At 36.8% G+C, this 16,634-nt stretch overlaps 1 protein-coding gene across 1 annotated transcript in view; it reads right to left on the reverse strand.

Annotated features, from left to right (window-relative positions):
* Window positions 1–12,629: 12,629 nt before the first annotated feature.
* Window positions 12,630–16,634, reverse strand: part of LOC140136158 (semaphorin-2A-like) — a 34,873-nt gene continuing 30,868 nt past the window's right edge. The window contains exons 8-10 of the mRNA XM_072157862.1: window positions 15,855–16,181; window positions 14,226–14,323; window positions 12,630–13,227 (exon numbers count right to left, since the gene is read on the reverse strand). Coding sequence (XP_072013963.1) covers window positions 13,177–13,227; window positions 14,226–14,323; window positions 15,855–16,181 — 476 coding nt within the window. The 3' untranslated portion in view covers window positions 12,630–13,176. The remainder of the gene's footprint in view (window positions 13,228–14,225; window positions 14,324–15,854; window positions 16,182–16,634) is intronic.

Consider the following 16,634-nt stretch of genomic DNA (forward strand, 5'->3'; position numbering starts at 1 on the left):
ACAACTGGGTGAGAAGGAAAACAAGAAACAATTATATTGAGGGTTTACGACCATACACTGCAAACCCAAAGTGCCTATATTTCAGCAGATCCTCTAAAATTGGTTTGGCAGTAACAATGAGGGATTAATTACTAAATATAGGCACAAATTTAGACCACTATTTGGGGAGTATACAATCCAGAAGATCAGACTTCAAATGTAGTCTGATAAATAGACTCAAAATTAGACACTATAAGCCCAAACAGCATAGGGTGCATTTTACACATGGGTGGTTCTGGAATAAGAAGCAAACATGGGTATCATTATGAGCTCTTATAAATCATTGCAAAGGAGCAATTTCCATGGATTTCAATGGTGATGTTATTAATAGTAATTTTAACAGTAATTTTACATATAGTTGTACAACAATCAACATTGAATAATAGTTAGTGATCTTCAGAAAAAGTGTAAAACAAACCATTTGGGCTGGTAAATTGGGAGGGAGCTAGCAGACCATGAATGTGTCTATAATTGTTTCCATAAGTAACTTTGTCCAGTATCAGTTTAACAAAGGCTAATACTCTATTCATATCTAATCTCCAATACTAGAAGTTTTGCTGAATTTAGACGTTCTGGGTTTGCAGTGATAGCTGCTCCATGGACATTTGGGTAATTTCTGCATTCTATATTGTACACATTTTACACCTTGCAGCTATTGCAGATAGGGTTTTCTTGCCCTAAACCCCTAATGTGTACTTTATCTCTTATATACAAAATTGTAAAAACAAATAGGTAGGGTTTATGCAATAGCTGTCAAGTGCTTTATTTTTAAGATTATGTACAATATAGAATGCAGAAATGGTCAAACGTCTATAGGGTAGCTATTGCAGATACGACCTTCTCGATATCATTACAACTTTCCCAACATGTTTGCCTGACTTAATTAAGTGTATTTAATTAGCTCTCAGTTTATTTACTCAGATTTTATGACTGCTAAGCCTTTATAGTTGTTTACTGGTCCCCCCAAAACCTCCCAATTGGAAATATACACATTATTAGCACATAGTAGCACCATTGAGTTATTAGTTGGCCTTGGTGCAATATCTATGGACTTGCCAATGTAAGGTAAAGCAACCCTGAAAAGCAAACATTGAAGGAACAAAATTCAACATCTCTTTTACAAAATGAAACAGCATCGCCAGATCAAGGAGTTTCTACAGTGTTTGTAATATGATCAGCAATATGATCTTGAACGATCATGCAAAGATCGCTCCCTCAAATTACCAGATCCATTGCTCAAACGATGTAGCAAGAGAAAGTAAAAAAACATACAGAAATCTGGACCATGCCTATAGTTCATTGCTTAAAAATGGAGCAACATTTTGAAAATTTTGGCATAATTTTGAAAAAATGGAGCAACATTTGACAGTTTCGGCATTTTTTTGTTGCATTTTGATGATGCTATTCTAGAAAAAAGGGGGGTCATTGGGTAGCCGCAACCAAAAAAAGGGGGTCATTGGGTAGCCGCCACTAAAAAAAAGGGGGATCATCATCGGGTATAGTCAACTTCAAAAGAGGGGGCCTATTGACAGGCACATACCGTCACTTCCAAAGTTCACTTCCAAAGTTGAGTGCCCCCGGGGTATGATTACGAAAATGTTTTAACTATTATCTACACAAATTTTATAACAATGTCTTATATAAAATGTTAACATAAAACGTCTTCTGTTATGATGTGAAGGGTTGATATGAAAACAGGGAAAATCTGTTCCAACTGACCAGCAGGGAACCAAAGGATAAGCAATTGATAAGATTATAAAAATCAGGAAAATATGACACAACCTCCAATGGGGAATAACATAAACGTCATAAAAGTTAAAAACTCTTTTCTCCATCTTTTACTTTGTTTATACATTTTGTGTTATTTCCCCATTGGAAATTGATGTTGTGTCATATTTTCCCTGTTTTTAATACTCATTCTTTTCATTTCTCTTGACAAAATTTTTTTTCATTTGCCCGCCCTATTCCTTTTAAAGGAATTTTTATTAATGCTATTTTCATTTACAGATCTGTAGTTACAGCCCTTTAAACATGAGTGTATTTTTTTTAAAAATCAGATTGTATGATCATCTACTGTTTGGAATTAGGGTATTTGCTCCACACATAATTCCATTATCTGTGTTGCTCAGTCATTTTATTGATATTGATACAACAACTTGACCTAACAAGTAGGTGTTAATATGTTAAAAAGACACAGAGTCTGGACATTAATTTCTTCTATGCTAATAGTCAATTGATTAAATTTCCTCGCATTTCTGGTTTATATTTACAGTGTACATGATCTGTGCAAGACCAATTAAGCCATTACATGTTGTAGCATTCAATGTGTTAATTGAATTTTGTGGTGGATATATTATGCTATATTATCTTACACTTCCCATAATGCATTTCTTCCATTTCAATATTCTGTACTGATTTGCTATGTTGTGCCACGGTCTATAAAATATAGCTCAGTAAACAGAGCACATGCAGATCTTGCAAAATATGTTTAATTCTTGACTAGCGACCCTTGTTCAGCCAGTCTATTCTCAAAATGAAAATATGAAAAATGAAAAAAATGAAACCTGTACAAAGTAGTGGGAGCATTTATTGGAATGAGGGGATGTATTATGTTGCAAAGGATTCTGGGAAGGGTAAGATATTTTCTCTGCATGCTTGCTATCCCTATGGGTTTTCTTGCCTTAAACCTCTGTGTACTTAATCTCTTATACCCAAAATTGTAAAAACACATACAGATCTAGGGTTAAATGCAATAGCTGCCAGGTGCTTTATTTTAAGATTATGTACAATGTAGAATGCAGAAATTGTCAAATGTCTATAGGGTAGCTATTGCAGATAATGGCCTTCTCGATATCATTACAAGTTTTGCAACATATGTTTGCCTGGCCTAATTAAGTGTATAGCTCTCATTTTATTTACTCAGTAGTTCTGAATATGCACAAATTGGGAGAATTTGAGACACTAGTTGCTCATGGCTCGTGCACAGAAGTAAGGGCCTATAGACAGCACGAGCCCAATTGGTGCTTTATCTATTGAAGCCAAAGCAACACTGAAAAGCAAACATTGTAGCCGCACTGAAACAGTAAAGTTCAACATCTCTTTTACAAATTCGCATACGATCAAGGAGTTTGTACAGTGTTTGTAATATGAAAAGCACCACAAACAGTCTGCATAGGAGACTATTCCATGAAATTTGGTAAAAATTTTCGTAAGAAAATGCTCCAAAAATGATACTTTCTGTCCGAATTTTCTTAGCTAAATAAGTAACAATCATGAACGATCATGCAAAGATCGCCGCCTCAAATTACCAGATCCATTGCTCAAAAGATGTAGCAAGAGAAAGAAAAAAACATACAGAAAAATGGATCATGCCTAGAGTTCATTGCGCTTACGCAATGAGCTAAAAAATAGCATAATATTGCTGTGTGGGTGGGTTGTTAGTTGCTACTCCACACTAACAGTCTGTCAACTTCCCAACTTAAGCTGATACCCATAATACACCTGGGTAGAGAGGGGCACACCAAGTTAAGAAACATTGCACTGTGGCCCAAACCCATGATGTTATGAGTTCCTATGCTTGACCACACATGCCCCCATTATATCACAGTACCTACAACAGACCTATATTTCATTTCACCTCAAGTTCAGTAGTAACAGAGTCTTTACCCGGTTGCACAGCAAACCTGCCAAAGAATTACCTTATAGTACAAGTAATGTGTATATCCTCTGCTGAATTAGGTTTATAGCGTGTGCGATTCAACTGACATGAGCATAAACGTCACGGCCAAACACGAGGTGAAACAAGATATAGTCCTACATTGCTACATCCTTATTGGTAAGAATAATCAAACCTGGGTGAATAAGTTATATTTTTACCTGATATACCAAAATCTCAAAATTCATATCATGTTTGATCTGACAAAATAATACACTGCGGTGCAGAGCATAGTTAAGGTGTTCAAGCACGTAACCAGCTTTGTGGGTCTGAGACAGGAAAATTCCGGATGTTGAGAACTTTTTTCCGTTTGGAGAGGAAAACAAATCTAAAATGGTCTTGATTTGACATAAATTTTGAATCTTCTTGTTCCAACTTACATAAAATATATTTCCCAACCATACAGATTTCTTTTCCCACCCCTGAAGCTATTCATGATCTTAAGGTACATACAAAATTGTAATGAATTATTGGAATATTTACAAATTGCATAAGATGGTAACAACGGGCTATTCCAGTTGAAATCCATACACCCCCTATGGAAGGTATGACCTTAATCCCCCACACAAGGGGTGTAGATTTCAAATGAAGTCACCCATTGAGGTAACCCCATTTGAAATTCACACTCCCGGTGTGGGAGATTAATGTCATGTCTTCCATAGGGGGTATATGGATTTCAACTGGAATAGCCCAACTTCAAGTTGTAGCACTTTATACAGCATGATATAAATTTGAGGATTTCCCTCTCTTTACAAGCAGCACACGACCTAATCTGATAACTTCAGTCATATTAACCTGGCACAAAATAATTTTTGTTTTCTTTGTTTTTTATGGCCGACTAGCATCATCAGCAAGTCATTTAGTTAAAAATAAATCATTGTAAAACCATGTCCCAACCTTGAAGATACATATGGGCAATTCCAAGCGTTGCGGAATGATGCAAACTGCCTTTGTACGAATTTCTTTTTGATGCAGCAGCCAAATATGTATTAACAGCACAAAGTGAATAGCATAATGTTAAAGTATTTTTGGTTAGTGAATGATTAAGGTAGGAGAAACTTTTCCAAACCACCCTAATTTCCTAATTTGCATATGCAAGTTCGCGTTGCGGAATGATGCGCACGGGACCAGTATTTTTTGCACTAAAACATTTTTGACAAACTCTGTGAGTTTAGTAATCTGAGATATTAAATTTGCCACTTAATCTAAACCTTAGGATGTAAACTGACAATTGTCAGTATCGATTTAAAAAAAATTGGGCATCGTCTCTTTATGCCAAATTTTCCGACACTAGGTCACGTTGCCGAATGATGCAAGGAGCGATGGAATGATGCTGTGTGTAAAATCCCATAGAAAATGAAAAGCAGTCCATGTTTGAAAATAAACATAAATAGATCAATAAATTTGAGTAAATTGTGTTTTATATACTTGGCTACTTATGTTAGCTGACAAATATCAATATTTATCCAAAAATATTTATCACCGATTTTTTTAAATCAGATAACTTGTGTTGCATGGTCACATTTTGAAACTAAAATTATGTCAACATGTTGCTAGTCTAAAATTCTTGGAAGTGAAATTTAGCACTGGGTGTTAGCCATAGGATGTAACATAACAACTATCACCATCTATCAAGAAATAATCATCACTGTTTTTATATTATCGTAAATTTAAAGAAAAAATCCTTGCAATCCATGAATCCTTATGGCGATGCGGAATGATGCAAGGGGTTTTGTGGCGTTATGTCACTTACAATGGTTCAGGCAATGCTGAAACATCAATTACTGTGAATATAATTCTGTGCAATGCATTTTAGAAAGTTCTAACCCAAAATTGTGAATATTTTTTTCAAACGGGCACATTATGAATTATGCATCATTCCAACGCTTGGAATGATGCAACTTTAATTGGTTGTTACCGCCAAGAAATTAGACTTTTGAAAATTATTTTTGGGTCATTGGATAGGGATGAATAAATTTGCTTTGCATTCTAGTTTCAATGAAAATCAACCTTATTTTAAAATTGCAGTGGTAATAAATGATACTTTTGCGTTGCGGAATGATGCTTTTAATCGTAAAATTGGTACTCAAACAATGCTGACGAAGCTACAAGTTATAAAATTTGAAAATTTCTGGTGTTTATATTTTGAGCTACTTATAAACTTTATATTCACATGCATAATTTGTTTCCAAAATTTTACAGTACAGAGCAGTTGCTGTGTTTTTAGTTTTGCTGCTTTTACCAGTCAAGAATATGCAAATTTATGCAAATTAGGATGTTTTTCTAACAATGGACACCATTTCCTCTTAAAAAAATACGTTTTCAGAAAATATAGCTTTTAGCTACAATATGAGACCAAAATCACATACTTGACTTGATTTTTAAATTTTGACAATTTGGGCGAGATTGCTTGGAATTGACCATATATCAGATCAGGTCTAGCGAGCACAAAATAAGACATAAAAAGAGTATATAGATTATTTACAAAATGAGAAACATACAAATATCGCCACATTCATCTCATATTATTCAAGTTTACCTTTCAAATCCTGTATATAAAATGTAGCAAAGATCATGCAGAGGGCTCAGTACAGCACTGCTTCATATCCATATAAATTGAGAAAAAGATGGTTGAGGGTTCATACCACAAAACAGCTTTCCATAGTTAAAAGTACAAAACGGAGGTCACATTTCTGGCCATAAGTCGAGTTACCTTGAACTTTAAAATATACATTTGATATTATCTTAATCAGAACAGAATTCTGCATAACATCGAAAATGACTCCACATTTTACATCGACTTTTGGAGAAAATTAGCGCTATATAAAAAGGCTGAAATTTCGCATGATTACATCCAACTGCTAACCACGTTTTGACCTTGTTTGTTCATGCCCACATAATCGCAAACATCACTCAAAATTTTTGCATTTTCTTTCCACAAATTTGTCGAGATCACATTCACAAGTTCTAGTAAACCACAATTTTTAACACTAAAATTGCTAATATTGTACTGATATTGCAGTTTTTTATGCAAATTTGACACTGTCTATTATAGGTGTGATAAACTTTCGCCAGAAACTGCTTCACAGGCAGATTTAGTGGTATGAACCCTTGAAGATTTACACAATGAGGCCTAGTTATACTGGCTTATAACTTTTAAACAGGTATGTTATGGAGATGTGGCCTTGTGCTATTGAAAGAGAATTTCTTTCTGAATAGTTTGGTACAAAAATCTCATTTTCACCAAAAATGGAGATGAGGCTATGTTGCGCTGAGCCCTCAATGTCATTACTTCTGTTTCAGTCTAGTGGCTGTGTCCTCTTGCATCTATTCCATAATTGTTGCGCCTTTTCAGAGGTAACACACACAAAATCTAAGCATGCTCCATCAAGCTAATTTATAACTTTCTCTCAACTTATACAGTATAACAATACAAGTAATTCTCTCATATAATATTATGGTACATGTAGTTATTGTTTTTGAATAATCTTATTTTGATAATGGTAAAACACCTTGGGACACTAGATCAGGTGTCTTTTTACACAGACCCAATGTCACCATGGTAACCAAATAAATACACCAACATATGATCAAAGCCTGATCAGCATAGAGTCCTTGGGATGCTGCATGTGCCTTTTTCACCCATGCCTTTGTCACCATGGTGATCAAATAAATACACCAAACATATGATCAAAGTCAGATCAGCATAAAGTTTCCTTTCACTTCATAAAACAGCCTCCACTCAATTTGTCCCAATTTAGCACCATTAAATCATACCTACAACTTTTCTACACAAACTTTTGGACAGAAATAGACAGAACATTGGTTCTTAACATAAGAAAGCAAGAAACTCAAAATTACACATGTATGTACAGCAATAGTTTCTTTCCCTTTTACAATGCCCAGCCAGCCCAAATCTACCAATTCAGTAATATAATTAGAGGAGGGTGATCTGATTGACAGCCTCATCTGAACACCTGACTCCATATACCCATCAAAATTAAGAGTTTAGGCCTTTTCTTATTAAGGGGGTACTACACCCATGGCCAATTTTTTGCCTATTTTTGTATTTTTCTCAAAAATTATAGCGCATTGGTGACAAGTAAGATATGTATATTATAGGGGCAAGGACAACAACTATACTGCACTGAAAATTCAGCAACTCAAGGCAAGTAGTTATTGATTTATTGATCAAATATTGGGTTTTCCTCATTTTTGACTGTAACTCCACAACTGTTGTCTGTGTTGAAATAAAAATTTCCAGTGCAGTAGTTGTAGTCCTTGCCCCTATAATATATCTTACTTGTCACCAGTGCGCTATAATTTTTGAGAAAAATGCAAAAATAGGCACAAAATTGGGCAGGGGTGTAGTACCCTTAACACCAGGATTGTTTTGTTGTTTTGATGGTATGAATATAATAGTGGAAACAGGGTGTACCACACATTTTTGCTTCAATTATCCAAACCACTGGAGCGATGTACCATAACTCACAAGTTTTTAAAAAAAAGTTTGGTGATGGGCTTCCCTACATATATGTATGGTACAAAATTTTAGTGAAAATTGGACCGACCACTACCACTTTAATTTACTTTAATTAAAGAGGGTGGCCTCATACAATGTATTTCTTGAATTAAGCAGCATCTTGTACCTTCCCACATTTTTTTCTTTAACCCAGTGTGCACTACTGCCTTTCTTATAGAACCCCTGATTGGTTAATTACATGATATAATCACCTGAACAACCAATCAAAATAGAGCTTTTAGATCTCCAAACAATTTTAAGCTTAATCCCCTTCAGCCCTACTGACTTTTCTTACCATATCTTTGATTGGCTCAATACATAATATAGCCCTCTTTGTAACCAATCAAAATAGTTCTTAGAGGCCAGTAATTCGACAGTAGTGCCAAACTCCTTAATAGTTTTACCTGTTTCTTAATATTGTGATACTGCTAAAAACACTGAAATGCATGCTATGATTATATCTGCAATCTATATAATTGACCTAAATCATTTCAGACATAGAACTATATTAAAAATATAAATAAAATCAATAATACATACATACTACCAAATACATAGTACACTTACATAATAAGTACAAGACCGGAACAGAAAATAAACACAGCTATGGCAGCACTATTATAATACACTAAACAATGTCTTTTGTAAAGACTAACATTATGTCACACAATCTGATCCAATCAGGCCAGAAGAGGGTGAGGTGGGTGGCAGTGTTGTAGTCAAGACCTCTATGTCCGAGACCGAGACCAAGACCTGCCCGTCCGAGATCGAGACCGAGACCGAGACCAAGCCTTCCGAGACCAAGACCACCCCTTCCGAGACCGAGACCTCTAAGTTCCGAGACCAAGACCGAGACCGAGACCTTGGTTTAATCCCGGGGGATACTCAAGTTTGGTTTGGGTAGGGGTGTGCAGAGCTCTGGGAATTTGAAAGGAGACCCATCGATGTACCAATTTTTCAAGAAAATGGACCCAAATTTAACAAAATGTGTCTTAATTTTTGCAACTTTTCCTCCAAATTTTGTGAAAATTTCAAAAATGTTGGCTATTATAAATAGTGGAGGCAAAATTGAGCTATTTTCCGCTAAAATTTTGAAAAAAAAGGACCCATCCAAATACCAAATTTGGTCTGGAAAAAAGGAGGTCATTGATATACCGAAAGGCTGAAATTGCTACCCATGTTTGCAGCACGTACCCCATATGGCCATTTGTACTGAGTACCCCACCCCAGCTTAATCAGAGTGGCGGCGGAAGCATTAGCATTTTTGATTATGAAATAAAATTTAAAGCACATCCGAACATGCTCACTTTTGAGTCATTTATAACTCCACATATTGTTAAATCCCTAACCTCATACATGTCAGTATCATAAAAATGATTTCTGTATCTTATTCTTAACAATTTCTTCAACATTCATTGAAATTTAGGGTAAGGAAAAAGTAATGATCAACATCAGAAAGTCAAATCTTTTTTTTCAGGTCTCGACAGGTCTCGAACTAAAAAATGTCAGAGACCGAGACTTTTGAGGTCCGAGACCGAGACTTTTGAGGTCCGAGACCGAGACCTTGACATCCGAGACCGAGACCTGTAAAACCAGGTCTCGAGATGGTCTCGAGACCGAGACCTGGTCTCGAGACCTACAACACTGGTGGGTGGGGATTGGGGGTGGGGGCAGGTAGTCAAATAATCAGGCAGAAATTGTTTATAAATACAGACCAATAAAGGAGCGAAAAAGGCAATAAAATACACAAGAAATTTTGCATAAAAAAGGCTCTTTGTAATCAAGTGTGCTACGGTTGTACCAGCAATAGCACACTTGGTTACTATAGTGGGTCTTGTCTCAAGTTGAGAATAATGCCATGTTGGATTTCACAGTGGCAAATTTGAATCACATGCACTAACCTAATCCCACAGGATGTATACACACACGTAGAAGGGTGATTTGGCCATACACTGGCGACACAGCAGCATAAATGCACTGATTCGGATCTGCGAAATCCAACATGGCGTTACTCTCAACTTGAGACGGGACAGACTATAGGCAAGCGGATGCTGATAAGGTAATGACTCAATTTCACAATTCCCACCTTTGGTTTGATTGGATCAGATCATATCACAGTTTTTCCAGTAAAAAACACAACATATTACACTTACTGAGTATAACCCTTTGCATGGATCCGCTACCAAAAAACAAGGTTCTATCAAACGCATGCGCAAAAGTGCATTCTTGTTCACTTTTCATCCACATATTTACGCAACTCATTTTCACGTGGTGTATGCCGTAATTAAAACATGCGTATGCAATGTAACACTAACAGGCGCGTAGCAAGGTGACTAAAAATGGGGCACCCAAAGTTACACAAAGCTGCAAAATAGTTCAAAATGGTGCAAAAAAGTGCAAGAATTGCACAAATTGCAAAAAGGTGGAGCGCCCCGCTTGCGACGCGCCTGCAAGGCAACACGTAAGTCGAATCTTGTTTTGAGATGACCGTGCAAAGAGTCAATATGTGAATTACATTCACAATCTGGATTAAAAAACTTTCAATTCTCTGGTCCCTGGTGAGTGATAACCATAATCTACACTTAACCCCATGAGAACTACCTGCCGATTGACCAAAAAGAAGTTTTCATTATCAATTGGCCCAATCAGCAACATTGTTAGAATAATTTCACCACACAAAAAAATTGGGGTGAATTATTTGCAAAGCTCCATTCTGATTGGTGATTAAAGTGAAAATACAATGTAATTGACCAATCAGAGGCAATGTTAGATTGGCAGGTAGCGCTCAGGGGGTTAAATGCAAAGTAGAAGGTTGCAAGTGCTTTAGTATTACTATGCACTTACATCTTTTTTGCAATTAACTGTTCATCACATAAATGAAACCAGTTACCACAACATGAGAGTCAAGTTTTGTTCCTCTTTCACTTGTTAAGTATCTTTATTATAATTTTTCAAAACATGTTGGAGTTATTCTTAAATTTATAATTTAACACATAATTAACATAAAAAACAATTACAGTGTGTTATTCAAATTTTATTTTTCCATATATTCCAAATTTGTTTGTCCATGTTCATTATCTCCTTACGTATCATGATAAACCTCTCATTTTGTTGCAACTGGTCTCATTTATATGCAAATATGGTTGTTTACAAGCAAACACACAAATATATCTTTATTTTTACTTCTTGGCATAGGGCTACTACCACTTGAAATTCCATCCACCCCATATGGAAGACATGCCCTTCATCTCCCACACAGGGAGTGTAGATTTCAAATGGAGTCACTCATTCAGGCAACCCAATTTGAAATCCACTCCCTGTTCAGGAGATTAATGTCATGTCTTCCATAGAAATATGGATTTCAACTGAATAACCCATTATAACAACTCATAACTTTGTATCCGTCATGCGACATTTTGGCATTTTAAAGGAAATTTTATTTTCCTAAATTAAATTGAGGGAAATGTTTTCATATTTTTGTGGGAAATTTGGCTTATTTCACCAGACATTGGACTATTCCATTTAAAATCCACACACCCCCTGTGGAAGATTTCACTGTCATCTCAATTCCAGTTGTACCGTATGTTTAATCCAGCTGGAAATATATGCACGTTTTATTTTAGAAAATTGTTGACATTTATCAAATTTGGCTGAAATTTTGCACAATTTTTCCTAAAATTACACAATTTTGTTTAGAATTCCAAAATCTTACACACTTTTTCCACTTTTTCTGGATAAAAATGGTCGAATCTGGAATGGGTTACACTACTGAATTGGGTTGGAATTCAAAATCTTCCACAGTGGGGTGTGGTTTTCAAATGGAACAGCCCATTTCCCCCCTAGGCCTGATCACATGTACAACCTTCTTGCAATGTGTCATTGGCCCCTGAACATGTTTAAAGCAAAACCTGGTTGGCAGTTTTGTTTTAAACATGTTCAGGGGCCACAAACACAAAGGAGATTTTTCATGCCCAACAACGAATTATGGCTTCATTATTTGTCAATCACAATTGGTAACAAATTTGAGATATCGTCAATAAGCCCTCCAGGAGCACACACAATAAAGCCATGTTGTAACATTTTCATAAAATTTTTTTGACCCGAACAAATTAGTCAAAACAAAGAAAATCGCTATTTAATACCAGCGCATGTCACCAACGCTTGCCACTCTGCCTATGGTGACTGAATTTAGTCCTTTTTATGACCTCCCGCAAGCCGTGTATGCGTACAGTGTTATTTGCCCCCTTGATTTCACTTTGCCCTCCTCCCCATTGCCCCTTGAAATCCTGCTGCTGCAACTGAAGAGAGCTACACCTAGGTCGTAAGGCAGTGCTCCTGCTCTTAGAGTTATCCTGCTTACTCCTACAGCATTACAGGCAAAATGATCAGACTTAACCTCATGAGAACTACCTGCCGATTGGCTAAAATGAATACTGTGTCCAATTTTGAACCAATCAAGGAGAGTATTAAGAAGATCATCTGCAAATGCAAGTTTGGCCATAAATAGTTTAAAGCCTAGTCATAATTGGCAATTGAAATGAGCATTTCAAGTTATTAACCAATCAGAAATGATGTTAGATGACCAGTATATAGTGTGCAGGGGGAAAAGTGACCTTGGGACATTATTATGTTTTATGCTCCTGGATAGCTCTACATTGACGATATTTTGAATTTGATATCATATTTAAATAAGGAATATTGCAAATCGTTTTCAACTTTATCTCCGTTTTCGTGGGTTCTTGGGTAAGATGTTTACAGGAACATCATAACAAATAAAGATAACTCACATTTAATAATTATTTTTAAATGAGTAACAAAAGTACAATAGAATGCATGGCAACAAGCCTCTTATACAATCCTCCCATGCATCACATGTATACCTACATTGGCATATCGTCATCTAAGGCGAAGGTGAGCATGTAGCGACATCATCTGGATAGCATTGTTTGATCTGTAGAGGGAAAACAAAAATGAATAATTGTAAACAAATGTTACTTGTGGGAAATAAAATATACAGGCCTTTAGCCTGGGAGGGGTCCCCCATAAATCAGCAAAATGTCAGCTTTGCCTGTAAAAAATAGCACAAGCTTGGGCCAAGTCACTTCAACAGCGAATATAGAACTTTTTATGTGCTTGTGAATACTCTCAATCATCTGGGAATCGTAAACATGAGAATGAATTCAATCTTGTCAACCACCTTGTTCACATACAGCTGGGTTGTGATGTGGACCTTATGTTAAAGTCCTCGACCGTGAAGTACGGTGATACAAATGTGGAGTACAAGAAGCAACCTGGGTTCGGGCAGAACAACCGCCCCTCACTTGTGGTGGACGGCTCAAAAAAATCTCTCACACGCGTGGGACAGAACAATCAGAACTTTACCTTGCCAAATGACATCACAAGGTAACGTCATACACCAACCTGAAGTTACCGGGAATCAAGGTGAGTAATATCACAATCCAGCTGAAGGTCATCGGTACTGACCGCAACGTTGGTTACTCGAGCTGAAGGTCATCGGTACTGACCGCAACGTTGGTTACTCCAGCTGAAGGTCATCGGTACTGACCGCAACATTGGTTACTCCAGCTGGAGGCCATCGGTTCACCCCTGCAGTGCCATCATGCTGTGTTCTTGGGCAAGACACTTGACCCTACTTGCCTCTCTCTACCCAGGGGTGAAATGGGGAGCTGTTATGAATATTGTCCATTGAGCGCCGCCCAAAGGTATGAGCATGCCTTGGGCATTGTATGACAGCTGACATATTCTAACGACAGCGGAATAAATGCGAATCGCTTTGATACATGTAAAAACATGTGAAAGGTGCTGTATAAATACCAACATTTATTTATGCGAGTGAACCCCCTGTGCTTCTTAATGATTTTTGTTTAGATGACATCATCCAACTTTTGGTTTGTTCCCTAAGGGGTAACAGGTGGATGGTTCACTTACTGCATCTTCCTCCCACATTTTGACCTCGTATTTATATGCAGCCATCATCTCATCATAGTTGGTTATCTCATCTTCATAGTCGCTGTCAGCTATAAGTTCTGTAATGGTAAGAGAAATATCAAACACATGTAAAACTAACAGTGGCATAGCGTCATAGGGGCATGTGCCCCCCAATCGATTGCAAAATTTAGAAAATCCCATAGTAAAATTGCCAAAAAATGGCTAGTGCCCCCCCCCCAATCAGACCCGGTGCCCTCCCAATCATGGTCGGTGCCTCCCAATCGGATGACCCATGCTACGCCACTGCACACTAACACAGGCCTTGCCATCTAGATTTTTAAGGCGAGTTGTTAATCACTCGCTAGCATGATTCTAGGCGAGTGGTCAAATTTTCAAAATTTCACTTATTTGGGTATAATCAAGTAGAGCTTTGGTCTTTAAATGGTATTTAAGTATTTATGTTGAAATGTGTGTGAAGTGCACTGAAATTTTTGACTTTCTATGCTTGGAGGGGGCACAGAATCGATTAAATGCTGAAATGGCTGATTTTGGGCGATTTGCAGCGAGTGATATTTAGTGTCTATGACGCCAGTGGAAAATCGTTCACTAGAAATCGAGTTTGGGCAAGCAGTGGTGATCGCTCGCCTCAAACGGCAAGGCCTGTAACAGGTCTTCAACAAGTCTTTTTTTCAGGGCTGGCAACTCTCACGTATTTGGTGTGAGTCTCACACATTTCGGCACTTTCTCATGCTCTCACGCCAAGGTAGTAAAATCTCATGCATTGTCAAAATATAGTGTGAGAAAAAAATGTTCCCCCACTGTCCCACTAAGCACCTGTTCGATCAATATCTCACGTCAGGCTATTCCGAAAAGTTGACACCCGTTTTTTCTCTGTATGGATGGTTTCCTATTTTTTTTGTGCAGATTTATGCATGTGAATTTAAAAAAATTAATTTTGTTGCCTTATATGGTCAAAATTTAAAAAAAAAAAATAAGGCTGATATAAAAAGAAAATGAAAAACATCCCTAGAATGGAGTCTCATGATAATGATAAATCATAAAAGCTAAATTTCAAAGAACAATTATTTGTAAGGAAAACATGCATTTTGTGATTTTTTCCAAAATGGTTGTTTGTATACCAAATTTGTGTTAATATGTAGATTCTTTGCCTTTCCAAAAAGGTATACTTTTGTATATTTTCCATGGACAATTAAAGCCATATTGTAACATTTGCTGATGAGGACGCCCTCAATATTTTTCAAAATTTCTTTTTTTTACACGATTGTAGCATAGTTTAGTAAACACACCCTGCAAAAAAAGACTTTAGTTGCTGTAGTTTGATCAAAATCCAAGATTTTGAATAAACCGCAAGAACAGTTGTTTTTTTATTCCGATGAAAATATCAGTCGAACTTGTGTCGAAAAATGTGGTTGGCCAAATTTAGCTTTGAAATCAAATTTAGACACATAAATGGAATAAAAAAAACATTAACGTTATAAACTAAAAACTAAAAATGTTGTGGCACTTTTACTTCACATAATTTTGAGACTTGATAACCACCTTAAGGCCACCTTATTCCTTTGCCTACATCACAAACATCATATATCAATATAATAACAAACAACTTACCGCTGGAATCCTTTCCAACAAAACTGGTCTTCGTTTGATTTACCCCATTGGCAGTTGCAGTATACGTTATTCTTGCCTTATTGCAGCTGTTCCAATTTTCGGCAGTAAACATAACAGAAACCCACTCCACTTTATCCAGTCTCTGATACCTTGCATTTTGGTTGAAGAGATCTGTGCAGTCAGCATCATCAGGATCAACACAGGTGCATTCAAAGTTGTATGATAGATCCGAATATTTAGGTCCGGTTATGGTGAAATATAAAATGACTGGTAGCTCCTTCTTAGCAACATAGGTTACATTTTCGGAGGCATATGCAATCATTGGTTCTAAAACAAGAGAAAAAAAATTGCATTTCCTTAAAACTTGAGTGATTAGATATGAAATTTCAACTCCACAAACATGCATGTAGACTCATATTGGATTCATTAACATAAATTACCTTTTTAGAGTCTGCAAAAATTGCAGTGACATAGCTTGCAATGCCTCAACAGGGATGCCGAATACGACCAGCCCGCCATCTATGACGATTTGCCCGCACTTGACCATCCACTGGGTGGTCATGTGCCTGGAGGAGTTAAAACACTACCCTGAATGAAGATGCCACGATGGTATCGCAAGCTACATCACTACACAATACAGCCTCTGAAAAGGGGAACTTTTTAAGCTTATGGATTGATTTGCTGAAACCTTTTAACACCCTGAGCACTACCTGCCGATCTAACATTGCCTCTGATTGGTCAATTGCATGATATCTTCATTTAAATCACCAATCAGAATGG

The sequence above is a fragment of the Amphiura filiformis genome, chromosome 16, assembly GCF_039555335.1.
Source record: "Amphiura filiformis chromosome 16, Afil_fr2py, whole genome shotgun sequence".
Classification (NCBI taxonomy): Eukaryota; Metazoa; Echinodermata; class Ophiuroidea; order Amphilepidida; family Amphiuridae; genus Amphiura; species Amphiura filiformis.